Source organism: Trichosurus vulpecula, chromosome 8, assembly GCF_011100635.1.
Source record: "Trichosurus vulpecula isolate mTriVul1 chromosome 8, mTriVul1.pri, whole genome shotgun sequence".
NCBI lineage: Eukaryota > Metazoa > Chordata > Mammalia > Diprotodontia > Phalangeridae > Trichosurus > Trichosurus vulpecula.
In genome coordinates this window covers 212823503-212840131 of record NC_050580.1, presented here as the reverse complement: position 1 = coordinate 212840131, position 16629 = coordinate 212823503, and the positions used below count along the sequence as shown (strand labels likewise).

The following is a 16629-nucleotide window of genomic DNA, read 5'->3' as shown; positions in this document are numbered from 1 at the left end:
TCTGAGGTGTAGATATTTACACTCAAGTTTTAACAAGCAGTTCTTCCAAGATGGTTAGAGTTGTCTCTGGCACTCTCCTGTGAGTCACAAATGATGCTCCATCTCTTGCTTCTGCACCTTTGCATTGGATATCCCTCCATGCCTGACATGTCTTACCACCTTACCTTTGCCTCTTAGAATTCTTGTTTCCTTTATAACACTGTTCAAGAACTATCTACACTCTTTCCTGACTCCTTCTCCCCACCAGCAGCTGCCTCCTACCCAAATATTTACCTAATTTATTTTGTATACATTTTGAATATACTTATGTATTCATTTTGTTTCCACCAAAAGGAAATAAGCTTCTTGAGAGCTTGCTGTTTCATTTTTGCCTTTATCTTTTCAGCACCAAATGCCTGACACAGAGTAGATAATTAATATATGATTGAATTTTAATCTGCTATTTAAAGTTGTCTCATTTATGTTATAATAATTGTGCATATTGCTCATTTGGTTCTGTTTGGTTGGCTCTGCACCGTGAAAGACAATGAGCTAAAGAAGGATTTAATTATTCACAGGTATCGAGGGCTTAAATAAATAAAAAAAGAGGGTATACTCATAAGTCTGCAGATAACACAAAGCTATGAGGGATAGCTAACACACTGGACAATAGAGTTAGGCTCTAAGAAAAATCTCTGTAGGGCAGAGAACAGGGCTGAATCTAATAAGATGAAATTCAGTCAGGCTAAATATAAATTATTATACTTGTTTACAAAAAAATCAACTTCACAAGTTCAAGTTGGAGAAAGCATGGTTAGACATCAGTTCTGAAAAAATTGTGGGGGTTTAGTAAATGGTAAGCTCAGGATGAGCTAGTAGTATGATATGATGGCCAAAATTGCTAGTGCTCTCTTAGGTTGCATTAAGAGAGAGACACAGGTTCCAGGAATGGGGAGTAGTCTCACTGTATTCTGTGATATTCAACCTAATCTGGAATATTTTGTTTGGCTTTGGGCTCCACAACATAAAAAGACATTAAGTTGGAGAGTGTCCAAAGGAAGACAACCAGTATGGTGAAGGACTTTAAATTTATGTAACCAGAAGATTAGCTGAAAGAATTGGGCATGGTTAGCCTGAAGAAGAGAAGACTCAAGAGGGATGTGTTAGGTGCCTTTAAATATTTGAAAAGCTATTTCGTGGAGGAGTGATCAGAATTGTTCTCTTTGGCCAACAGAAGAGCATGATCTAGAACAATAGTTGGAAGTTATAAAAAGGCCAACTCAAGCTTGATGTTGGAATGTTGGAGGGGATGTAGGAAAATTGGGACACTGTTGCATTGTTGGTGGAGTTGTGAACTGATCCAGCCATTCTGGAGAGCAATTTGGAGCTATGCCCAAAGGGCTATAAAACTGTGCATACTCTTTGACTCAGCAAGAACACTACTGTTATCCCAAAGAGATTTAAAAAAAAAGTAAAAAGACATATATACAAAAATATTTATAGCAGCTCTTTTTGTGGTGGCAAAAGAATTGGAAATTGAATTTTGCCCATCAACTGGGGACTAACTGAAGAAGTTGTGGTATGTGAATATAATGGGATAATACTATGCTATAATTAATGATGAGCAGGATGGTTTCAGAAAAACCTGGGAAGATTTACATGAACTGATGTAAAGTGAAGTGCAGAAGCAGGAGAACATTGTACACAGTAACAGCAATATTGTACCATGACCAACTGTGAATGACTCAGCTATTTTGATCAACACAGTGATCCAAGACAGTTGTGATAGACTTATGCTAAAAAATGCTATCTACCTCTAGAGAAAGAACTGATGGAGTCTGAATGCAGATCAAAGCATACTTTTGGAATTTTATTTTTCTTGGTTTTTGTCTGTTTTCTTTTGCAATATGGAATTATTTTTCATGATTTCACATGTATAATCTAAATCAAATTGCTTGCCTTCTCAAGGAGTAGAGAGGGGAGGAGGGGAGGAAGAGGATTTGGAACTCAAAATTAAAAAAAAATGAATGTTAATTTTTTACATATAATTGAGAAATATTTAATGAAATAAATAAAAATGTATTGGGAAGGCTAAAAATGATTGATGTCAGGAAAAACTTACTAACAACTAGAACTATCCAAAAGTGGAAGGAGCTACTTTGAGAAATGGCGGACTCTTCCTTCTTAGAAGTCTTCAGTCACAAGGTGGATGACCATTTGTCTGCTATGCGTTATGAGGTATTTCTTTCACGTATGGATTGGACCAAATGGTTGCTAGATCCCTTGCAATCCTGAAATTCTGTGATTCTGGGAAATAAAAACCTAGCTTTGATTCTACTAATGAGTCTTTCAGTTGATATTTGGTTTGAACATATTTCCCAGGTTACAAGTGCTTCTCTGAGTATTTTGTGCCTGCAGAATTATTCCAAAAAGTTAATGAAAACTCAATCCTTACACAACATATAAGCTTTTTCAATACTTTTCTTGCGTTTGGAATTAGTATCTCAAACTTTATCAATGTAATACAAATCTATAGAAGACTAAACAGCTAGATATTTTCATCTTATTTTATTTCAACAAATTAACTATGATGAGGGGATGGCATTTTGTAGTAGTTATTTCAAAAGTTCTTAGGTTAGTGGGTCTTTCCTAATCTCTGAGGGCCATCTGCTGGAGACTCACGTTACATACTCAAGCCTAAAAAATGTTTCTTATTTGACAACTATGCTTATACCAAATATAGAGTTTCTTAGGTGTATTTTCCATGAAGAATGAGCAATTTATAAAACTTACTTTTATCTTCTGACTTCCATGTCTTGTTTATGATTTGATGTCTGATGTCTTGAAATTCCACCTAAGAAGTAAATCCAATGCCATAGTGCTGGGACTGCTGTTTTTGTGAGAAATGACTTTGTTGCAATTGCTTTTCCCTCTTTGAAAAATGCCCCAAAAAGACATGTTTAGAAGAGGTGCTGCTTAATTTGTTGCAGAAAATATCATTGCAAGAAAAGTCACTGAAAGACTAATAAATTCACTTTTAAATATTGACCACCCTACTTTCTTTTTTTCTTCTCCCTCTTGAAAGTTAGCTATGATTTCATTTTAACCTTAGCAAAGAAAAATAAAAAGATTGATGGGAAGAATGACTTTCTTTCTAGAATTGATAGGAATTATTAGGCAGAAGATGTTGGCAAAATAACAACTCATTTTACTAAACGAGTGAGAATATAAAATGATGGTCTGCTGTCAGTCAATCAACAAGCATTTATGAAGTACTTACTATGTTCCTGGCTGTGTGCTAGGTGCTGAGGGTTCAAAGACAAAAGTGAAACAACCCTTGCCTTACGGAGCTTATATGCTCATTGAAGACAATGTGTGCACATATAAGTATAGATATAATATTTACAAAATGATTGCAAAGTAGGTTTGAAAGGAAGTGCACTAATAGCTTTAAAACCAGGAAAACTTCATATACAAGGTGATCCTTGAACTGCATCTTGAAGGAAACCAACAATGCAGATTAAATTTAAGAGTAAAAGGATTGCCTTACTCCAGTGAGGGCCCAGTTGAGATTAGATAATATAAAATTGTAATGATCCCAATTATTCTCATATTACTTGACTTGTTATGGCCTCATAAAGTACTGTGGAGATGTGAGATTATATGTCATGGTGAAGATGAAGAAAGGGTTTGGGAAGAGTAAGGCATAGACAGATATGGAATTATGAGATTGTATTTGGAAAAGGAATTTGATAGTTCTTTCCTTGGAAGCAGAACACTTTTGGGGTATGGCATTTAAAAAAGTTTGAGAGATATAATTTCTGGATAATTTAATCATTTTATTAATAATTTCAGAATTTTAATAAAAGGATGGTCATTTGGCTGGCTCTCTCTTAGACCAAAGACAATCATGGAGGTAAGCTCATAGTTCATATGCCTTTTTGGAAGAGGCATGTTCACCAAGGTGGCAATCATATCTGATTGGCTAACAATTAATGAGAGAATGAATATTACAATGAGGGGCTGGACCTGAACTTTGATTATATCACCTACTTCTTAAGTTAACCCCAGCCTTGTGAAATATATCAGTATGAAATATATCTCATTTATGCCCCCAGCCAAGCCAGAGTAGAACACAATGGCTGCCCTACCTGGGTGGGGTCCAGATAGAGAAAAAGATTAGTTCAGCCTTCAGAGATTGAGGTCTTTGAAATGAGGATTAAGAAAAAGGGGAAATCTGAATCTCCGTAAATCATTGGTTATAATCATTTCTCTCAGGGGTGATGGCAATATAAGGAGTATGTAAATTAGGTTGGATGAAGGAGTAGGTTGTGGGAATCGAGCAGATGGAAAACTGGGAAGTTAGGGCATTTGAGGCAATATTAACATGTTTGTTGAAGTCCCTTAGTATGAATGAGGGCAGGAATTGGGGTAGAGAGGGAGACTGTGAGCCAGACACTGAATTTATTGAGAAAGGAGGAAGAAAGATGCGGGATTGGTAGCTAACAGTCACCAAGATCTTTATTGGATGACAAATTTGGAGAGAGTAAATCTCAAAGGAAGGAAGATTGATGGTTGCTTGTGTCAGAGGGCACTGGAATACCTCTTGTTCTTCATTGCCTCTTCCAGATTGTGACAACGGGAAACAAGGAGTATGAGAAGATCCTTCCAGAGTTTAGTGAGTCATTGAATATGAGAGAAGTTTTCATCATACTGGAGAGAAAGGCATGGGATGCAGTGACATCTGGGAGACACCAGGTTTCAGTGAGAACTAGAAGATAAAAAGAGTATGAGGGAAAGAGGTCTAAAATGAAGGGAAGTTTGTTAACTATAAAATGGGAGTTCCAGAGGGCACAGGGTGTTGGCATGAAGTAGGACAGTGGGGAGGGGACGTACGAGTAAGCAGAAGGTAAAGAGGCAACCTCATCAGAACATGGAATTTTAGGAAACTGCACTTGGGATGACTTCTTTTGTTGGGATGAGTTGTCTTAGATACTTTTCACATATGCTATTAGGAAGAAATCACAGAAAAATATCAGTATTAAGACTGACTACGACAGCAGTTTTTCAAATTTACCAGGATTTTTTTTTACAGTTCTTAGCTGTGGAAAATATGGAAGTAAAAACTGGAAAAGAATTTTAGGGATCTGTGTATAAAGTAAGAAATGGAATTTATAGCTGATTATAGCCTATTTTGGCTGGGTTCAGAGAATGTCCTTCACCTCTCCCCTCCCATGCTGTTTAGTCAGGTATAGATCACTGAGCTTGGAGCGAGGAAGACCTGAGTTCACAAACCAGCCCCAGTCACTTACTAGCTGTATGATCCACTTAACTTCTTTTTACAACTCAATTCTCTCAACTATAAAAATGGAATAATAAGTACAGCTATCTCCCAGGGTTGTTGTGGGGATCAAATGAGATAATATGGGCAAATCACTTAGCACTGTGCCTGGAACATAGTGGGCAGTATATAAATGCTTATCCCTTCCCTTTCCTCCAGTCTAGTGGGACTGAATCTGGTTATCTGTTAAGTAAATTAAGCCTCTTGGATCAATCAGTTCCAGCCAGAAATTTTTGCAATGCATAAAGAAAAGAATCTGATCTATGTAGGGGTTGGCAAAACCACAACCTGAATAAGGGTTTTTGCCAACCTCTTATCAACAGAACACTAGACTAAATGGCAGATAGGCTTTTTTGTTTGTTTGTTTCAGTTTTAGTTCCTGTTGTAATAGATGTGGGTTGAAGTCAGTCATAGAACCTGTTGATTCCATTTCACAAGAAATGAGGATAATAAACCTTGTATCTATCTATCTACCTATGTACCTTATAATGTGACTTAGAAATATTATTTCTACATCATACTTTGTACTCTTTGACAGAAAGATATTGCATAAATATAAAGTATATAAAGCATTATGACAGTAAAACAGCTGCTAAGAGAGGCTGTCAGAAAATGACAAGATAGGGGAGACAGCTTAGAGAGGGAAAGAAAGGAAACAAATATATCTAGACATTTTCCCCTTATCATTTGAAATGGAACATTTCTTTTTTTAAGTGATATATACATCCCTGAGAATTACTGAGCATATCTCTCAATAACAACTTCTGTGACTAGACACATTTAATACTTCATTCATTCTGTCATCACACTGGAAGCATAATATGTCTATGTACCATCTCTTAAGTCTTGTTGCATGTTAGCTATTTGAAATAAAGGGTGCCTCCTTCCTGAGTCACAAAGGCTAGATATTATTAGATTTATTTATTATTTATTTATTTTTAACATCCTTTAAAAATTTTGAGTTCCAAATTCTCTCTCTTGCTCCTAATCTCTCCCCCCCGACACTGAAAAGGCAAACAATATGACATCAGTTTCACATGTGAAATCATACAAAAAATTCCCATATTAGCATCATTGTGAAAAAAGCAAAAAAAAAAACCCAAAGTGAGAAATTATACTTAAATTTGCACTTAGAACTTAGCACTTCTCCCTCTGGAGGTGAATAACAATTTTTTCATCATGAGTCCTTTGGAATTGTCTTGAATCAGCCTTTTGATTGGAGTAGCCAAGTCCTTCACAGTTGCTGTCACTATGCACAACGACTTCCTGGTTCTTATCTCTTCACTTTGTATCCATTCATATAGGTCTTTCTATGTTTTTTTCTGAAACCACACAGTTCATGATTTCTTATAGCACAATAGTACTCCATCATAATCATGTCACAATTTGTTTCACTGTTCCCAATTGATGAACATCCCATCAATTTCTGCTATAAATATTTTTGTACATATAGGTCCTTTTCCTTTTCCATTGATAAATTTGGGATATAGACCTAGTAATAGTTTTGCTGGATCATAGGGTACGAACAGTTTTATAACTCTGAGAACAGCTCCAGATTGTTCTCCACAATGCTTGGACCAGTTCACCTACTCCACCAACAGTTCATTAATGTACCAATTTCCCCTCAAGCATTTGTTATTTCTGATAGTTGTGAGGTGTTACCTCATAGCTATTTTAATTTGCCTTTCTCTAATCAATAGTGATCTAGGGCATATTTTCATATGACTGTAGAAAGCCTTGATTTTTTTTCTGTAACTGACTTCATATCCTTTGACCATTTATTAATTGGAGAATGGCTCTCATAAATTTGACTCAGTTCCCTGCTGTAAAATTTTTTGATATTACTTCATTGTCTACGGTACCTTTTATCAAAATGTAGTTTCCCTTACTATCTCTTTCAATTAGGTCTATTTCTGTTTTGTCTGAGATCACGATTGCTGCCCTTGCCCTCTTCAGTTCAACTGAAGCGTTATAGACTCTGCTCCAGGCCTTCACTTCAACTCTGTGTCTTTCTGTCCCAAGTGTGTCTGTTGTAAACAACACATTGTTGGATTCTGCTTTCCAATCCATCCTGCTATTTCCTTCCATTTTATGAGTTAGCTCATCTCATTCACATTCACAGTTATTACAATTCACTTTGTACATTTCTATCCACACCATTTTCCTGTTTATTCTTCTCTGTCTCTTTTTATCCTGTTCCTTCTCAAAAGTCTGTCTTGCTTCTGACTGCTGCCTTCCGCAATCCACCCTCCCCTTTATCCATATCTCTTATCCCCTTCCCCTATCTTCTTATTGGGTAAGATAGATTTCTATGCCCAAATGAGTATGTTTATATAGTGTTCCCTCTTTGAACCAATTCCAATTCTCCTCCACTATAAATGCTCTTTTTTATGTGCCCCTCTTTTACATGAGAAAATTGTCTCCACTCCACCTCTCTTTTCCCCCTTCTCTCAATTTATCCTTCTTTCTCACCCCTACATTTTTTTGAAGAACATCCCAACATAATTTACTCACACCCATGCCCTCTGTCTATGCAGACTCCTTCTGTCCTAATAATGATAAAGTTCTTTGGAGTTATGTGCATCATCTTCCCATATAGGAATGTAAACAATTTAACTTTATTGAGTACCTTATGATTACTCCTTCACGTTTACCTTTTTATACTTCTCTTGAGTCTTGTGTTTGAATGTCAAATTTTCTATTAAATTCTGATCATTCATTAGGAATGCTTGGATGCCCTCTATTCCATTAAATATCTGTCTGTCTCCCCTGCAAAGGATTATACTCATTTTTGATTGGTAGGTTTTTCTTTTTTGTAATCCTAGCTCCTTTGTCTTCCAAAATATCATATTCCAAGCCCTCTGCTCCTTTAACATGGAAGCTGCTAAATCTTGTGTGATCTTGACTGTGGCTCCCTGCTATTTGAATTGTTTCTTTCTAGCTGTTTCTAAATTTTCTCCGTGACCTGGGAGCTCTGGAATTTGTCTGTAACATTCCAAGAAGTTTTCATTTGGGGACCTCTTTTACTCAGGAAGTGGATTCTTTCAATTTCTATTTTATACTCTGCACTTAAGATATTAAGGCAGTTTTCCTTTATGATTTCTTGAAAAATGATGTCTAAGCTCTTTTTTTAGAATGACTTTTAGGTAGTTCAATAATTCTTAAATTATCTCTCCTTGATCTATTTTCCAGGCCAGTTGTTTTTGCAGTGAGATATTTCACATTTTCTTCTATTTTTTCATTCTTTTGATTTTGTTTATTGTTTCTTGATGTCTTGAGTCAAATAGACAGTATTCAGTCCCCCAAAGTGACAGTGACTTCAGTGTTCTGTACCTAGGATAGGAGTACAGTAGCACCCAGAAGTAGTATTTGGGCCCTAGAACTAGGCTGGGTGCATTGTGTGTAACATTCTGCCTTGGCATGAGGGACAGTGCTAAGGCCCCAGAACAGAAGGGAAGCACTTGGCCCTAGAACAGAGGAACTTTGATAGAACCCACAGTAAGGCAGAGGGCAGCATTTGGCTCCAGGAATGTGGCTAATTGAAAGGAGCAGCAGGCAAGACTCAGTGGGCTACTGATTGGCTATGTGAAATGAGAGTGAGGAGTGGAGGATGACTTTGAGATTGTGAACTTGGATGACTGGAAGGATGATGGTATCTCCTTTTTTTTGCGAATGTTATTTTATTTTTTCCAATTACATGTAAAGATAGTTTTCAACATTCATTTTTTATAAGATTTTGAGTATCAATTTTTTCCCCTTCCCTCTTCTTTCTCCTCCCCAAGATGGCAGGCAATCTAATATAGGTTATACATGTGCATTCATGTTAAGCCTACTTCCACATTAGTCATGTTGTGAAAAAAGAAACAAAACAAAAGGGAAAACCCACAAAAAGTGAAATAGTATGCTTTGATCTACATTCAGACTCTATAGTTTTTTTTCTCTGAATGTGGATAGTATTTTCCATCAGGAGTTTTTGGAATTGTCTTAGATCATTGCATTGCTGAGAAGAGCTAGGTCTATCATAGTTGATCATTGCACAATGTTGTTCTTACTGTGTACAATGTTCTCTTGGTTCTTCTCACGTCACTCAGCATCAGTTCATATAAGTCTTTCCAGGTTTTTCTGAAGTCTGCCTGCTCATCATTTCTTATAGCACAATAGTATGCCATTACATTCATATACCACAACTTGTTTAGCCATTCCCCAGTTGATGGGGGTCTCCTCAATTTCCAATTTTTTTTGCCATCACAAGAAGAGCTGCTATAAATATTTTTGTGCATGTTGGTCCTTTCCCCTTTTTTATGAGATGATGGTATCTTCTAAAAAGAAATTGAAAAGTTCAGAGGAGGAGTGGGTTTTGGGAGAAAGATGAACTCTATTTGAAACGTACTGAGCTTGAGATGCCTATGTATCATCCTGTCGTAAATGTCTAATGGGTAATTGGTATTATATACCTGGAGCTTAGAAAGAGACCAGGCTAGTTACATAGGTCAGTCAGTTAATAAATAGTTATTAAGTTCCTACTATGTGCCAGCCACTGTGGTAAGCACTGGACTTCCAGACATTAGTCTAGAAGTCATCTGCATAGAGATAATAATGGAATTCTTAGAAACTGATGAAGTCACCAAGAAAGACTGTGGAGAAAGGATAGAAGAAGCTTCTACAGAACCTTGGGTACACTCAGAGTTAGGGGGTAGGATATGAATAATGATCCAGGAAAAGTAACACCATTTGTTTTTAATTGTATTTGATCTATGTTTTGCTGCTGTTTACGTATTTATTTGCATTTAACCTATGTTGCTGTTTAAAAAATTTCAACATGTGTATTTTGTTTTTTACTTTATTTCACTTCTTATAAGAAAAAACCTTTTATATTTATCTTTTGTAAGAACCTTAATAAAAACACTTCACACTTGTGCTTTTCTTTCAACAACCCTGTGAGTAGTGACAGTATTACACGCACCATTTTACAAATGAAGAAACTGAGGTTCAGAGAAAACTTACCCAGGAACACACAGGTAGTAAATGTTGTCTTTTGACTCCAATGCAAGTGCTCTTTCCACTGACTATGACATACTGCTTCTTGCCATGTACCTTTCTTAAAAAGTTTTTAATCACACTTCAGATTATCCTGGACACTTATTTCCTTGGAATTTTCATTGTGATAATGAGAATTGATGTGATAATCTATCCTGTAATATGAAAGGATTGAAGTGTAAGATATTTGGTGGACACCAATTCTTCCTTTTCTCCTACCCCACATCATCTGATTTAAACCATGGATAATCTCATTTTAAAAGATGATATACCATTATTTTATAGTAACTGCATAAATAAAACATTCGTATTACTTAACGGTGTTTTGTTTTGACTTTTTCCTTTCTAGAGGGAGAGGAAGATGAAGACGAAGAAGTGGGGGAAGAGGAGGAGGAAGAAGAAGAAGAAGAAGAGGAAGATAAAGATGAAGACTCCTTGGATGAAAGCATGGAGGGTGACACTGAGCTGCCTGGATTTACTCTCCCCGGTATTACTTCCCAGGAACCCAGGTTAGACAGGGGAAACTTGGAACCATTGGAAGGAGTGTCATATCAGGTTCCAGATACTATCGAGTGGGAACAGCAGAATCAAGGCCTTGGTAAGAGCAACTTTTTCTAAATCTTTTCTGTTTGAATGAAATCCTTCCTTTTTATGTTAATCAGAAATGAAAATGCAAATATTTTGATTTCATGTTGTTGAACTGGATTGATGAATAAATCAATCAATAAATCAAAACAACATTGATCGATAAATGACAACACATTTGGGGAAAGCTTAACTATTGCTTTCATTATTCTTAGGTTTTGGGCTCTGAATTAATTTGACACTGCTTTCCTTCTCCTACCAATTGATCTCTTATTATCTGAAATCCAGAGAGGATTCCATTCATCCTTTCTGCACAGAAGGGTTTTAGGAGAAAGAAGCCTCCTGGAAGGGGAGGGGAAACAACTTCTTAATTAATCTGGTATCTATTGAAATCCACTGGTATTTATTTCAAAGGGGGCTGGCGATGAATGGTATTTGATGCATAGCTGTGAGAGAGATTAGGGGTATAGAAAATTGTTGCTCTAATGAAGAGATATTTAGTTAGAACTTTCTGTGGCTTCTTTTCACTGAATCTCCTAAACCATTTTAACTATAGCCTGCTTTTTATGAGCTGAAAGTGAATTTGGTGTTTTTGCCGTGATCATTGGTTAATTCCTTCACTTTGATTATAGAGAGTTTTGTTAGTGAGACTAACTTTATGTTGAAGTGGTTGATGATATTAGGGATGGCTATTCCGTCTTAAAGATACATAATTTCATTGGCGTGGGTATGATTTTGATTGGATCAGATCACAAGCCCTCCACTCCTTAATAGAGAGCTAGTGTTCTTTACAAGTTTAACCCTGCTTCTGCCTCAGCTTGGGGTGGTTTTGCTGCTGGACAGCTTTATAACCTGCATGCTTCCCCCTGCAGCCTACTTGTGGAGAGGGGAAGGCAGTATCAGGGGCTGCCAAAGCTGGGAAGTCTTTCCTCCAGTTTCCAAGAAAGGTATCAGGCTAGACATATATAGATCTGCCATCCCTTAAATAGCTCTTGTCTAGGGGCATGATATGTTCAGAATGAAAGCCACTTTCCTGATTGCTATTAAGGAGGGTAGCCCTTAGTTATAGCTTAGCCCCTTTCCACCAAACTCTGATTAAACAAAAGACCAAAACAGAGAACAAACACTGAGCAAACTAATTTCTCCTAGAAAAATGGCAAACAGAAATCAGGGAAGTTTTACATATCAGCATTCCAAAGAATACAGAAAAGTAAATGAGCCCTTCCCTTTAGCTGACTGAGATAAGATCTCAGCTCAAACCAGGAGAGACAGAAGGATCTCACTCAGAGAAAGGCCACTCTTGGCAATCTCCAGAATTCCAAGCCCTATAGGTTAAGGGGCATGATGGGGCTGGTTTCCCTTATACATCCCGAGACTTGAGGGCTCCAGTCTACCATTCAGAAGTTTATATTTCATTTCTCTTATTCTCTTTCAACTGTTTCCCTGGAGGTTCTCTCTCGAAATGTGTACATAACCAGTTGAAGGAGGTCTATTCTCTCCTTGTGAAGCATCATGGATTAGCACTCTCTCAGCCTTTCAGGAGTCATGCCTTTCTCTGCTTATGCAGCACACAGTCCTTGGGCTTGGGTGGAAGAAGAGTTATATAAAGTTTCCTGAAAAAAATCACCACCTTGTGCTCAATCTTCTCAGGATCAGCCTTTGCAACTTTAGCTGTCTTGTTCCTTGGATGACAGACTGACAGTATCTTGCACCATAAGTCTTGACAGCTTGGTAGGATCTGTGAGACCTTTGCTGATTTGGTTTTTAAGAATCCAAGGGGACCTCCAAACCCAAATGAAGCATAGCAGTAGCACTTTGGTGCTGACTCAGGGCATTTTCATTCGCTGTTCCCTATGCCTGGAACTCTGTCCCTCTTTATCTTTGTCCTCTGTCCCTCTTTATCTTTGTCCTCTGCCTTCTCTGGCTCTGTCAAGTTTCAGCTAAAGTCCCACCTTCTGCAAGAAGGCTTTCCTGGTCCTCCTTAATCTTAGTACCTTTCCTTTGAGATTGACTCTAATTTATCCTATCTATATCTTGTTTGTATGTAGTTGTGTGCATGTTGTCCTCCCCATTAGAACTTGAGCTTCTTGAGAGAAAGAACCATTTTTTCCCCTTTTCTTTGTGCTTAGCACAGTGCCTGAGTAGGAGCCTAATAAATGCTTGTTGACTTGACTCATGGTCTCCTTTGTCAGTCTTGTGGACCCTTTCTCAGAATTATATTTTTAAATGCACAAAACACATAATATTAAAACCAATTATATTAAAATATAGTAATAAAATATTTTAAAAAAGATTCTTGAATGTCAGGAATCCTTCATTTAAATAATACTTTGCCACTTGTGGTTCTCCACTATTTTAGACTGTATTTGTTGGTATTATCTATTCTTTGTGACCCCATATGGGGTTTTCTTGGCAAAGATACTGGAGTGATTTGCTTCTCCAGATCATTTTACAAATGAGGAAACTGAGGCAATCAGGATTAAGTGACTTGCCTAGGGTCACACAATTAGTAAGTGTCTGAGGCCAGTTTTCAACTCAGGAAGTCTTTCTGTTTCCAGGCTTAGTACTAAATCCACTGAGCCACCTAGCAGCCAATAGGTGTTAGTAGCCTGGAAAATTCTAGATTTCCAGACACTCTTCAGTGTGATGAACTGTTAGTGCATTTTGGTTTAAAACATGTTAATATCCAGATCAAAAGTTCCTAAGAGACCTGTCACAGGGGTTAAATACACAGAGGAAGGGAATAAACATTTATATAGCACCTACTGTATGCCAGGCACTGTGCTAAACCCTTTACAGATATCTCATTTAATCCTCACAAGCACCCTCCAGTAGGTTCTATTATTACCCCGATTTCACAGTTGAGGAAATTGAGACAAACAAAGGTTAAGTGACTTGCTCTGGGCCACACAATTAGGAAGTGTCTGAGGCTTGATTTGAACTCAGTTCTTCTTTATCCCAGGTCCAGTAATTTAGTACCCCCCTAACCACTGTATAGAGGAATGAGCAAAGGGCTGTATAACATACTTGATTTATGATTATGCAGCTTCAACCTGAAGACCTTCAGTGATGGTGAGCTCACTACCTCCTAAAGGAAGTCCATTATATTTTATCATTTTGGGATAGCTCTAACTATGAGAACTTTCCCCTACATTGAGTTGTTATCTGCGTCTCTGAAACTTCTACCCATTGTTTCTAGTTCTGTCCTCTGGGAATAGTCAGACCAAATCGGCTAGCTCTTATATCCGACAATCCTTTAAATATTTGCAGGAGGCCTTGTCCCCCTATGCCTGACTCTTCTCCCTTGTTGCTATCTATCCCTAGTTTGATCAAGCCAATCAAGCCAATAGAAATATGGCATGACCACCGCCATGGTCACTCTTCTTTCAGTTTGTTCCTGCTTGCTGACCCCTTCTAAAATATGATGCCTAGAAATGATTACAACAGTCTAGATGTGGTTTGACCGGGAAAGAGTGCCGCTGGATTACTGCCTCCATTGCTTTCATCGCTATGTTTCTGCTAATGCCCCCTAAGACCGTGTTAGGTTTTTTGGCTTCTGTATCATGCTCCTGATTCTTATTAAGTTTGTAATCCAATAAAACCCAGATCTTTTTCACATGAACTGACTTCTAGCTACTCTCCTATCTTCTCCTTGTAAATGATTTTGAATAGAGGAGCTTGATTTGGAATTTAAAAGGGATAAATGTAATCTTCTTAGCTTTCGCCCAGTGTTCCAGTTAAGATCTTTTTGTGTCTCATTTCTTTCAATCCAGGGCTAGTTATCGCTTCTGAAAATTTGGAAAGCATACTATGTCTTTTTACTCATATTTTTGATGAAAATGTTGAACAGAACCAGGCCAAATGCCCCCCAAGCTTCCACTGGTGCTGGTACCAGGAGGCAATATGTTCCGAGGAATGACTCCTATAGGCCAATTTACCCATTTTATAGATCCATAAACAATGAAAGACATCTGTCTTTGTTAACTGAGGAATCTTTAAAATGAATTTTAAGAAATTTCAAATTTCTAAGACCTAAGACTCATTTTTTCTGAGTTCAAATCTGGTTTCAGACACTTACTAGCTGTGTGACCCTGGGCAGGTCACTTAACCCTATTTGCCTCAGTTTCCACATCTGTAAAATGAGCTGGAGAAGGAAACGGCAAACCATTCCAGCATCTTTGCCAAGAAAACCCCAAATGGGGTCACGGAGAGTCAGACATGACTGAAGTTATTGAACAACAACAGCTGTGGCAGCAGCATGACCTAAGAAGAGAATTTAAAATGGAATACTGCCAGCAGTTCCGAAGGCAATTGTGATTTATACTTGCCATAGACAAGTCCTTGCTCAGGGCTGAAATCTTTGGAATGACAGGACTTGAATTTTCCATCTGACTCTTCTTGAGAGAGAATAGTAGCTGATTGTGACTGAGTTTAAGCCCAAAGTAATATAACCTCCAACTGCAGAAGATGAAATTGGTTTATGGCAACCAGGGAGTCACCATCACAAATGTGATAACCTTGTAGTTAGGCGCTGGACTTCCAAACTCCCATCAGTTAAGAAGCAGACAGCTTATGTTGGCTTGTGCATTCATGGGTAAAAGTGACCATTCATTGTCGGCTAGATTTTACTGCTCAGTACTAACCTACAGCAGTGGAGGGCACTGGAGAGATGCAAAGACAATCTAATTATTCAACTTTTCCTTCTCTTTCTACTTAATCAGGGCCATCCTTAGGCAAAACCATTGAAGTAGGCAAAAGTTTATTCTCAACGCTATGTACCTTTTCCCCTCCTACCATTTCATTTTTCTTTTCTTTTTAGTGTCTCCTCTCTCCACTCTTTTTATTTTTATTTTTAAAAGAAATTCTGCCATTTCTTAGTGCTCACGCTGTGCTGTCTGTCTTCCCCAAGACATTCAGTGCCTTAGTGCTGTACTCTGATTGCCCTGAGACTCCCCCAACAGCCCTATTAAGGCATACTAAGGGTGTGCTATAATACACAATTATCTCTTTCTTCTCTACTATGGTTCACTCAGAGCAACTAAGCTTAGCTTGATGTTTAGGAGAAAAGTAACTAATTATAAATTTATGAGTAACTAATAGCTCTAATCCTCTTTGAAGTGTTTGCTTTGAGTAGTTTTTTTTTAACACAAAGAGTTGATAGACTGATTGAAAGAAAGAAAAAAGTATTTGTTAAGTGCTTTCTGTATTCCAGGAATAGTACTAAGTGTATAAATGCAAAAAAAAGCTCTCTAGGAGCTTGCCTTATAAAAAAGAGAATTCAGCACGTGTAAAGGTTGATGAAGGAGGGGTGATTTGATCTGGGGAGCCACTGGGATGCTGAGGAGAGCCATAGAACAATTGACTGACATGTCCTTTCCAGGAATGGACACACTGATCAAAGATTTGATTACTGGCCCGAGAACAATAAGGAAGAGAAGACCGGTCCCATTTGAGTTTTAATCCCCTTTCTTTTAGACCCAAGTGAAGCCAGTCACACTGACCTCCTGCCCCAGTTCTTCTCTTGTCTCTCATCCTTTCATTTTATGGCTGCGCTGAATCAGTATCTCCTACTTTTTGTTAGGGTGAGCAGTATGGGTAGGGTGTTCCAGATAGTCTCTGCAGCCTTTGGGATCCCCTAGTCTTGGGATCACCACAGAGTAAAGTAGCATGCTTTTCCTACCATTTCC

General features: G+C 37.8%; 1 protein-coding gene across 1 annotated transcript in view; it reads left to right on the top strand.

Annotated features, from left to right (window-relative positions):
* ARMH4 (armadillo like helical domain containing 4) overlaps positions 1 to 14236 on the top strand; it is a 54630-nt gene extending 40394 nt beyond the window's left edge. The window contains exons 5-6 of the mRNA XM_036736704.1: positions 10707 to 10745; positions 14142 to 14236. Of these exons, the coding sequence (XP_036592599.1) occupies positions 10707 to 10745; positions 14142 to 14236 (134 nt within the window). The remainder of the gene's footprint in view (positions 1 to 10706; positions 10746 to 14141) is intronic.
* The last annotated feature ends 2393 nt before the right edge of the window (positions 14237 to 16629 follow it).